At 36.8% G+C, this 11224-nt stretch overlaps 1 protein-coding gene across 1 annotated transcript; it reads left to right on the top strand.

Annotated features, from left to right (window-relative positions):
• The first annotated feature begins 9527 nt into the window (after positions 1–9527).
• LOC120494971 (zymogen granule membrane protein 16) lies at positions 9528–10720 on the top strand. Its single transcript, XM_089117520.1, has 3 exons — positions 9528–9638; positions 9790–9934; positions 10197–10720. The coding sequence occupies exons 1-3, from the start codon at positions 9584–9586 to the stop codon at positions 10507–10509; spliced, it is 513 nt and encodes a 170-aa protein (XP_088973646.1). The 5' UTR covers positions 9528–9583; the 3' UTR covers positions 10510–10720.
• The last annotated feature ends 504 nt before the right edge of the window (positions 10721–11224 follow it).

Below are 11224 nucleotides of genomic sequence, written 5' to 3'. Positions count from 1 at the left end.
TTTGTTTAGTGCTTTTCCTCATTTTTTACATTGTGTTCTTTATATGTCTATTGCTTACTGGAACTCTCCACAGATGACTTGACATACCAGTGTCATCAACTTTCAGTAAATGTATTCATTGGTTTCTAAAGTACATTTTGTTGTTGTTGTTGCCACAATCAGAAAAGAAGCATAAACACAAGCATTATTTAAAGAAAAACAATAAATGGAAAATGCATGATAAAATTGTTTATGCATGACTATTAATAAATATGATAAATATTGTTTTTGGAATCATTTCTGAGGTTGAATTGTATAGCCTTGATGGGATTTGTCATATATATAAGTTTGCACAGTCTTTTTACATGTTTATAAAATAAAATGTTATATTTTGTGTATATGGATGCGCATGTGGGGAAAACAATTGATTTATGAACAATAAATGTGTAGCGTTGCTAGAAGCAGAATATTACAGGATGATCTGTGTACAGTAAAAGTTGCTGTAAACTGTTGCGAAAGATCTGATGTATCATTTGTATCTTCTAATTCCAAAGATTGCAAATATTCTTTGAATAAACGACTGACAAAACAGGCCATGTTCTTTTTTTTATTTCACTTTCTGATTTCACGAGTTATTTCAGTCAAAGTTACTCTTCCATCAGCTTGAATCAGTCGGCCGATTCTCCTCTGACCTCTAGCATCAACAAGGCATTTTCGCCCACAGGACTGCCGCACACTGGATGTTTTTCCCTTTTCACACCATTCTTTGTAAACCCTAGAAATGATTGTGCGTAAAAATCCCAGTAACTGAGCAGATTGTTGAATACTCAGACCGGCCCGTCTGGCACCAACAACCATGCCACACTTAAAACCATTCTTTCCCATTCTGACATTCAGTTTGGAGTTCAGGAGATTGTCTTGACCAGGACCACACCCCTAAATGTATTGAAGCAACTGCCATGTGATTGGAGAGCCATCACAGGCAATACAATAGCATGCACATTATTATTGGTTAAGTTAGCCACACATCACTTCATATATGATTTTTTTAAGGGTGTGATATAATTTTTTTTATAAAAAATGTTTTAGAGTTTATTAGAAAGACATACAGTATATTGGTGTCACATGTCTGATTAGGATCTAACTGAAATATGACACTAAGTGTACATCATTGATTGATGCAAATTATGGTACTCCAATGGACATGACAATTCTTGACTATTGGTTTATGGTTCAGGTCTCTGTATCAGCACTAATCATGCTCTTAGAGCAGCCTTTTGAACATTAGTGGTCGACAGAATGGGGCATGATGTTCATTGAGTCACATTGTCTGGTTTGTGTTTCCCTGGGTATCCACTAGAGGTCCTCTTCCCAATGGTGTCATTCTTTCATGAGCTGCATTCCCCACAATCCTTGTCTACTGTTCATGGCACTCAGCTGTTCCCTGTAATCATTGTGCCCCAACGCATTCTCACCCCAAGGCGTCACCTTTGACCATGCTTCAATATTTGACGTTTTAGGCGCCCTTTAGCGTCACTTACATGACGCGATCCTATGGTGTCATCTAACTGACGCTAAAGGAAAGCGTCAGTTAGAGGACGCGGTTAGGTGTAGGTGTGGGGTGGGGGTAGGGTACACGCGATCCTAGGGCGTCATCTAACTGACGCTAAAGGGCGCCTAAAGCGTCAGATATTGAAGCATGGTCAAATGCTTCCCAAGGCGTCAGTTAGGTGACGCCTTGGGGGTGAGAATGGGCTGTGTGCCCAGCTGTTCCTTGTTAGTTCTTTGTTAGATCTGTGTGTATATATTCCCTGTCTGTGTCAGTATGTGCAACGCATTCTCACCCCAAGGCGTCACCTTTGACCATGCTTCAATATTTGACGTTTTAGGCGCCCTTTAGCGTCACATGACGCGATCCTACGGCGTCATCTAACTGACGCTAAAGGAAAGCATCAGTTAGAGGACGTGGTTAGGTTTAGGTGTGGGGTGGGGGTAGGGTACACACGATCCTAGGGCGTCATCTTACTGACGCTAAAGGGCGCCTAAAGCGTCAGATATTGAAGCATGTCCAAATGCTTCCCAAGGGGTCAGTTAAGTGACACCTTGGGGGTGAGAATGGGCTGGTATGTGTTATGGAGTCATTGTTATATGTCACCACCTTTGAGGTCTGTTTTCGAGCTTGTTCGTGTTTAGTTTTTCATGTTTGGTTATTTGGATTTTGCCCCCTGCTTGGGAGACCAAATCATACTGCCCCAGGGCATCAGTTGAGGTCACTGTTGTTGCAACTTAGCCTTGAAGTTAATCAATTTGTCTCTCTGGGGCCCGTACTTCGTACGTCGCTAACTCGGTTATCTGGATTTGATTGTTGGCAATTTGGCATGATCTTGGATCATTCTTCGACGCTCATCCTGTCATAGCAAAAGGTGCGCTAGCTTGAACCTGCTCGCGAGCAGGCTTATTTCAGGTTAACAGGATTAGATTGCGGCTTTTTTAAACGAAGGTGAAACGGGAAGTCTTTAGGCTACTTCTGTTGGCTACTTTTTGAGAGATAGCATTTTTCTCATGACTCGTGAGGATGGCGTTTACATCATTAATTTGTTGGAAACGCATAAATGTTCGACTCGGAGTCGGATTTTAACATGGGTTTTAATAACAGTGCATGCAAGTTACTATTGCGATCCTTATCCAGATTAGTAAGATTATATCAAATTTTATAAAGGCAGTTGACTGACTAATCTCTTAGATGGTGTGTGACTATGTTCCATATCCAACGCATTCTCACCCCAAGGCGTCACCTTTGACCATGCTTCAATATTTGACGTTTTAGGCGCCTTTTAGCGTCACTTACATGACGCGATCCTACAGCGTCATCTAACTGACGCTAAAGGAAAGCGTCAGTTAGAGGACGCGGTTAGGTGTGGGGTGGGGGTAGGGTACACGCGATCCTAGGGCGTCATCTAACTGACGCTAAAGGGCGCCTAAAGCGTCAGATATTGAAGCATGTCCAAATGCTTCCCAAGGCGTCAGTTAGGTGACGCCTTGGGAGTGAGAATGGGCTGCCATATCACAAATATGGCCAGCATCTGTGCATGATTCAAGAATTTTCAGAGATTTATTCACATTATTTGAACGTGGTAAGGAAAAATATATCAAACTCACTGTATTACATACACTTATGCTTATCCTAACAGAGCTGATTTTTTCCATTATACAGGTGATTACAGAGGGATCCTGCCTGGAGACAGGTGTTTTATGACCCCATTCCCTGAACAGTTACAATGCCGTTTTAGCCAGGACAAGGGCACACAATGAAGTGAACTTTAGCCAACTAAAGTGTCTGAAAAGTCTGAGGGTTGCACCTGACAGGTTTTGTGACATTGCATGGGCCATATTACACAACATTGCACCATCAGAAAAAATATAAAACATTTCATTAATGTTTAATAAAAGACAAGACAAATATGTTTAGTTCTTTGAGTTTTATTTTAATTATTCTTTGTAAAGAAAAGCCAGTGATGGCATATTTTGCCTGCAAATAATATTGTACTCTGTGTGAAATAATATATTAGCACTTATTCTGAAGTTCCTATGAAGCAACTCTTTCTCTAGTGCTAGTTTTTTTCTTTAAGTTGTGAAGTATTTTCAAAATACGCATTTGCACCCAGTTTATTTTTTACAGGAGCGCCCCTCGGAAACTTGTGGACACTGTAATAGCCTAAGTGATAAAACAACTGCTAACTTAATTTTTCTGCTACTTTTTACTGGCTCTCTCTCCTGGCTTTTGCACACTTTAAGGTGTTTCCTGCGTTTTAATTAAATTTTCAAATTCAGCTTATCCTTCAAGCAATAACGCTTGCTCTTCAGTGGAGAAAAAAGCTGAGCGCGCTCTTTGGCCATGGCGAACAGCCAATAGCAGCGTTGCTGATCAATGTTTATACTATCGATACATATCCCCTTTTAACCCATGAACGCGCAATTATCTCACATAACTCAATCCAGCTATACTAATCATAACCGGCAGGAGTGTTCGAAGAACCCAATTAGCCGGATCATGATGAGCACAATGATATTATCTTGGATGTCTCATTTGATCTCGGATGTTTTAAGCAACGTACGAAGAACGGGCCCCTGCTCTATATGTCAACAATTCAGAAATTAGACAGAAATGTAGCCTATTGTCTATTTTTTTGTAAAAGAAAGAATATTAGTATTATTCATATGAATGTAATAAATTATACATTATTAATAATAATAAAAATATTATTATTATTTTTGTTTATATCAATATAAAGTATTACTAATTTCTCAATTAAATAGTGAGCTTTCATGACAGCATGTTTCATGCTTGGCCAAAATCTATATTTTATTATTTGTTTTACCACATAGGATTCTAAATAGGTCTTCTTAATGTTTATAATATTTTTCTCACATTCAGCCCAAATAAACATTTACATATTTTATTAATCTTGATAACTATTATAAATTAAGTCAAATGTTGATACCTGTAGCTGGTGGAGCATTGCAATGCCAAGGTTCAATTTTTAGAGAACACATAAAACAAAAAAGTATTTATTTATTTATTTATTTTATTAAAATTCTTTAGACAGAGATTCAATCTACATCGACAGAAATCTTATTTATCTCATGTTAATTTAAGTTTGCAGTCTAAATTGAATGTGCTAGTCTCATTCACAAGCAATTTACCTGATCCAGTTATTTTAAAGACTATTAAAAAAGATGAAAAAAAAGAATATTGGGGAAAAAAGAAAACTTATGGTTGTTTTAATAAATTCAGTTAATCAACCAGATAATTTACCGATCATCAGATATACATTACTTGATTGACTTATGTCTATTTAAATGAAGCAAGTTTTGTGTATTTAAGTTATGAGTGATGAATGGGTGATGAATGATTAATGGTGCAGTCCTGTTATTGTATTTAGGACAATAATCCATCCACCCAGCATCATATTTCAAGATACATTTCGTGCGAGGAATGTCAAATTCCTCTGCTATGAGGAAATCTTTTAACTTTCACTTTCTCACAGTTCTTGACTAGTATTTATAGACTTTCAAGTGCTATAGCATTGTTGGTTGGCTTAATTTTTTTAAAAGAACATATTTGTATTCATGTGCTTGGTCTTAATAAAGAAAGACATTTAGATGTTTGTTTTTCTTCATTCTTAACGGGTTGGTTTGACAACACAAGGTATCAAATTGCTCAACAGCACTGCCTGATACTGTACCTTTCCAATATATGTGTAAAATGAAAGTGAAATGTGAAAGTTTACACAATTTTGAAATATTTTTTGTATATTTACCTAAGTTTCGAAAATACTGTTCCAATTAAAATTGCAATAATGCACAATACACAAACCTGAGATGGAACATTATTGTATATAACCCTAACCCTAAAATAATGATCCGTTAATCATAACGTTTGTTAATTATTTATTAAAGAATGCTATGCTACCCATACTCTCAAAAAAAGTGCAAAACTGCCTTTTGAGCAGGGGTGAGCAACTCTGGCCCTCAAGATCTACTTTCCTGCAGAATTTAGCTCCATCCCTAATAAAACACTGGAATTCAAGCTAATGAATGCATTCAGAATCACTAGAGAGGCAGAGGCAAGTGCATTTGAAGGTTGAAGCTAAACTGCTGGAAAGTGGATCTAGTGGGTCAGAGTTGTCCAGCCTTGCTTTAGAGAGATGCCTTTGTAACAACAGTACCCTCAAAGAGGTATCTTATTTCCCCTTAAAGGTCCATCGTAATAACTTGAGGGTATTTATTACTACTCTAAGGTACAAATATGCACCTTTTAGGGTCTTTACGCTGTCTCTTTACAGCCTCACCCCCAAGGCGTCACCTAACTGACATTTGGACATGCTTCAATATCTGACGCTTTAGGCGCCCTTTAGCGTCAGTAAGATGACGCCCTAGGATCGTGTGTACCCTACCCCCACCCCACACCTAAACCTAACCGCGTCCTCTAACAGGCGCTTTCCTTTAGCGTCAGTTAAATGACGCCGTAGGATCGCGTCATGTAAGTGACGCTAAAGGGCGCCTAAAACGTCAAATATTGAAGCATGGTCAAAGGTGACGCCTTGGGGTGAGAATGCGTTGCTCTTTAAGGGTACTGCCTTAGTGATAAGCTGTCATAACTTTAAAAGTAGTGGTTTGGCCACAGTTTTGGAGGGACCACTGTAACATAGCACTCCAAATTGGACAAACCTTTCAATAAAGTTTAAGAAAATATTTTAATTTGTTTGGCTAATTTTGAAGACATCAACTGTCAAGGAGCGGCCTTATTTTATTTGTTTAGACTCAAGAGATTGTTTTTTCATCATGCAGAAGACTTTAGTGGATTTCATGTTTCATTTAAAGGAGAACTCCGGCGCAAAATGAACTTTTGGTCCAATAAAACATTGGTATCTACACTCTAAAAAATGCTGGGTTGTTTTAACCCAATTTTGGGTAAAATATGGACAAACCCAGCCATTGGGTGAAAAATGTCATTTAAAATAACCCAATGGCTGGGTTTGTCCATATTTTACCCAAAATTGGGTTAAAACAACCCAGCATTTTTTAGAGTGTTAGTCAACCGTTTTCTGAGATTTGTTTTCATGATAATCAAATGTAAAGAGTTTTATTTCTATAAACTGTTTAGCATAAAATGCTAGTACTGGGGCATTCACTAAGTAAAAAGAAATCGATAGTTAATACCACTGACATGGCTCAAAATAGCCCCACACTAACACAGTAACATAATGAGGGTCCCTACATGCAAAACAAGGCATTGAGAACGTTGTAAGTGTACAGACCGTTTAATAAGAAGATACTTTATAAAGACAGTTCACTTCGTGTATGCAGACAGGAGCCATCTTTGGAAAACAGTCACGACAAGTCAAACCACGAACGTCGTGCTGATTTATAGACATATACACTAGATGTCACCTTGGCTTCGGCAGTGAATGAATGCGTCAAGAGCCGCCATCTTGAAACAGGGGAGCCCCTCCACTTAAATGCATCACTGTCAATGTAGACACAGGTCTAATTGAAATAAAATCACCTTAAATCATCATAAATGCGATTTTTCTCGTTTTTTTTGTTTTGTTTGTTTGTTTTTTGTTCCAATGGTCAGACATGTATTTATCATTGATTCCATTGATTTTATTTAAAATAAAAAAATAAAAACATTCTTCCTAGTTCAGATTTCATCCGTGAACATCATACGCTGCATCAATGAATTCGAAGTAAAGGCAGAGATAGCAGCGTTATCTAGCTAGTTCCTATGACAAGACCCCTGTTCCAAGATGGCGGCAGTTTTGACGCATGCTTAGAACCCCAAGGTGACGTCTAGTGTATATGTCTATGGTGCTGAGTGAGCTGAACTGTCTGAAGTTCAGCAAACTTCTGAACCTGTATTAACGACCCTCGGGGATCGAGACTATTTTCTAAGGAAATATATGCAGAACTTTTAAGAGAAGCAGAATTGTGAGAGAAGGTGAATGCGAAACATGTTAAGAGTACAAATATACAGAATTTATTGGGCAAAAAACAATTTCCCTTTTGGGTTATAATCTAATTTGTGAGGTTAATGCATGTTACATGACAGAACATCATCTGATTATCTTCTTTAATTTGTTACAGATTAACAAAGTATGGGGGGTTAAAAGGTTGGTAGAAAAATTATGAGTAATAATATAAATGCATACTTTGAACTGATGTACATGTTTTCTAATAGTGTTACCCACTGCGAGTTTATTTGTTTTTCACAAAATTATATTTGTATTTTAACCATTTACACAGATTAAAAGAATTATCCCCTAATAAGATGACATTTGAAGCAATACGTTAACTGCAGGAATATTTCCCTTAGTTGTTTTACTAAAGGGCTCATGGGTGATAAGTTCTTTCAAAGACTCTCCTGGTCAATGGTTACACATATAATGGTTCACACCAGATGTCATGTTTTTTTTTATTCATTGAGTATACAGAAATTACCTATCAAGATGCTGACTGATGTGTTTTTGTTATTGAGTTATTGATTTTTGCTAAATCGTACATATTTTACGAATTGGCCAATTCGTATGAATTCGTACGAATGACCTACCCCTGACCCCGCCCCTAAACATAACCGTCACGTGGGTTTAGACAAATCGTATGAATTCGCACGAGTGAGGTCGTACGAATTAGTACGAATTAGCCACTTTTTAATCACTCGTACGAATTCGTACGAATTGGTCGTGAGATAGGGTAGGTGTTACTACATGATCTAGTCATGATTTGTGCAAACGTTTGAGATTTTTGGTGAACTTTAGTAACTTTTAGAAAATGTCTTTAGTAACACTTGAGTAATTACTAGTTAGTTCCAATGATCTTCACTTTATAATACGAATCCAAATAATTAGTAATTCCCACAGAAGTATCTAGTAACACTTTCATCTGTGAGCTACTTACTAATTCGTTAATAAGAATTTCTTTTAGTTAATAGTAGTTACTAGATTGTTAATAAACTTTTTCAGTAGTTCTCTGGGAAGTATTAAAAAAATAGTAGTTATTGATTACTTAATACTAATAGTGAACTACCACTTTCGTCTGTGCGCTATTACTTACTAGTAGTTCGTTAATCAGAGTTTCTTGTTAGTTAATAATAGTTATTGTTAATATTGTGTTACTCATTAGTTCTTGTGTAGTTATTCATTAATGAAGGAACCGTATTCTAAAGTGTTACCCATGACACCTTCATAATCACGACATGATATATGTTATGAATTAGTAGGAAGTTTTATGCTTGTTTGTGACAACTATCAGTAAGTGTCATTCACTCAGTTATGACATTTTTAATGCAAATATGACATTGTTTGAGATGTCTTTGTTATGACACCTTGACATAAACCAATACATCATGGCAGTGTCTTTGTCATGAAATATGTCATGTCATGGTTATGAAGGTGTCATGTCAGTCTTATGCAAACCCCTTCAAGTACAGTGTTACTAAACTTTTTTAAGAAAACTAAATCTTTTCGCTGGAAAAGGTTTACTGACATCAAAACATTTTTACATCACTTAAAACTTGTTCTGATAATTATCTGATGCCACACATTCATTTAGAATAAGAAATATGTGTTCCAGAAATGTATCAGGTGATGATCAACAACAAGGAAATTCTGTTTTGAAATATTTTCCTTTCAGAAACAAGCATGAAGTGTGAAAGAATCTAAAAAAAAAAAAAAGAAAAAAGAAAAAGAAAAAAAGAAGCAGAGGCTGGACCAGCAAGAGAGTATAAATGATGGTTTGGTTTGCTGTCTTCCTCAACGAACATCCCCTCAGGCTTGACAGGTAATGACATCAATTAACAATATTGTACATCATGAATGAATGCTCTTAAATTTTTCATCAATCTATTTCTCAATTATTTTTTTGTGGATACGATAAAAATTGTGTTGCTTGTTTTTAAATAATAATTTATTATTTCTTGTTAAACTATTGTCATCTGCATATTGCTAAAACATTCTTAAAGAATTCACAGTTTAATAACGCAGCACTTGTGTTTGGTTTGCTCTAGATTCTCAGAGAGCAGTGAACAACTAAGCATTCCAAAATGCTCCCTTATTTTGTGGTACTCTCTTGCCTTTATGCCATGAGCATGACCATGCGTGAGTATCACTAACTCAACTCAAGTCAGAATTTCTAAATCATTGTTGACTAATTGAATATGCATCAAGTGTTCATTATAGGACATTTTAAAAGCAGAATAGCAATACATTGCCAGGTCACAATTGAAAAAACACATTTTTTCCTTCCTAGCTATACCTGATAATTACTCGTACTCCCCTGCTGTCGGGGACGGCACTGGAACTGAATTTACCACTTCACAAGAGGGTCGCATCACTGGAATCAGACTTTATGAATATCCCTACTATTCTTACTACAGCTACAACTACATCAATGGGTAAGTTTCCCCAAGCACTGCTACTGTAGATATTTACACATTTGGCAACATTTGATCAATTCCAAAAGAACCTGATCTGTCATAATTTTTGGACCGGTTGCCTGCACACACAGTAAATCCATTTTGCAACAGATAGACTTCATGGCATTTTCAACATTCTGTTATTTACCAGTAATTATTCTGTATCGTTTTCATGTAAGTTATATGGTATTTTGCTGTGAATTATTTTAACAATAACAGGGCACATTCCCTATCTGTTTAGGCTCCAGTTGCAATATGATGGTAACTGGACGGAACTGGTTGGCACGAACGGTTATGGCAATGAAAGGACGATGACACTCTTCGACCAAGAATATATTGTTCAGGTGTCTGGAAAGTATTACGGTGGTTACATCGCTGAGCTGATGTTTGTCACTAATGAGGGCCGCTCTTTCAAAGTGGGACAGTCTGCTGGACTGTCATTCAACCTCTACCCGACTCATGATGGAAGTGCACTACGCTTCCTCAGCGGTCGACAGAATGGATTTGCCCTTACCTCCATTGGGGCTCACTGGGCTGTGTTAAATACATCATAAAGAGTGAGGAAAATGCAAGTTAATAAGTAGCCTACTATTTTTGATTTTGCTCTTAAAAATTATGATAATCATCTTCTTGTCATCATTATTTAAATGATTTCTGATTATGCTTGATTTTACCACTGAAGTTGATTTTTATTGAAACTTATTAAAACAAATGATATACTTTTTTCATTGAATGATCACAATAAAACTGACTTTAAAACATTTACCACGCCTTCATTTATTTTTGTGCTAAATGCCTTTAAAGTATAGATTTTATTTTTTACCTATACAACTGCAGAAATTAAAAAATAACCACACCAGTTGTGTAAAAATTTGCATAGATTTTTTTTTGCGTGTGTGTTTTTGCGATTTCCAATCAAGCTGTTAAAAAGTATAAACATAATTTAATTGTGTATTTAATGGAGAACTCCGGTGAACAATGAACCTTTGGTCTAATTGTAATGGGGTACTCTTATTTTGGCGAGCGGTCTACTTTTTGCGTGTGCGGTGAACGAGTGTGTGACTGACGCAGAAGAGAGTGCAGTGCAGTGTCGCGATTGAGAAGCTCGTTCGATAAGTTGTTTCAATTGAAGATTATCGAGGCTTAAGTAAAGTAGAGCAATCGCAGACAGCACTAAGTGAAAGTGTGTGAGCAGTGACCTACGTTTGATTTTGTAGAAGACAGTTTTGTTACAGTAGGCTAGTATGTGAGAATGTGACACATTGTGAA

The sequence above is a fragment of the Pimephales promelas genome, chromosome 12 (genome assembly GCF_988280905.1).
Source record: "Pimephales promelas chromosome 12, fPimPro1.hap1.1, whole genome shotgun sequence".
In the NCBI taxonomy this organism is placed as follows: domain Eukaryota; kingdom Metazoa; phylum Chordata; class Actinopteri; order Cypriniformes; family Leuciscidae; genus Pimephales; species Pimephales promelas.
Note: the sequence above shows the minus strand (reverse complement) of the source record. Positions and strands in the feature narration are given on the sequence as shown.

What these genes read in the sequence shown, in the direction of transcription:
- LOC120494971 (XM_089117520.1), top strand. Translation starts at nt 9,584, where the DNA reads ATGCTCCCTTATTTTGTGGTACTCTCTTGCCTTTATGCCATGAGCATG. An exon ending in TGCCATGAGCATGACCATGC is followed by an intron (nt 9,639 to 9,789) that starts GTGAGTATCACT and finishes TTTCCTTCCTAG; the next exon opens with CTATACCTGATAATTACTCG. An exon ending in AGCTACAACTACATCAATGG is followed by an intron (nt 9,935 to 10,196) that starts GTAAGTTTCCCC and finishes CTATCTGTTTAG; the next exon opens with GCTCCAGTTGCAATATGATG.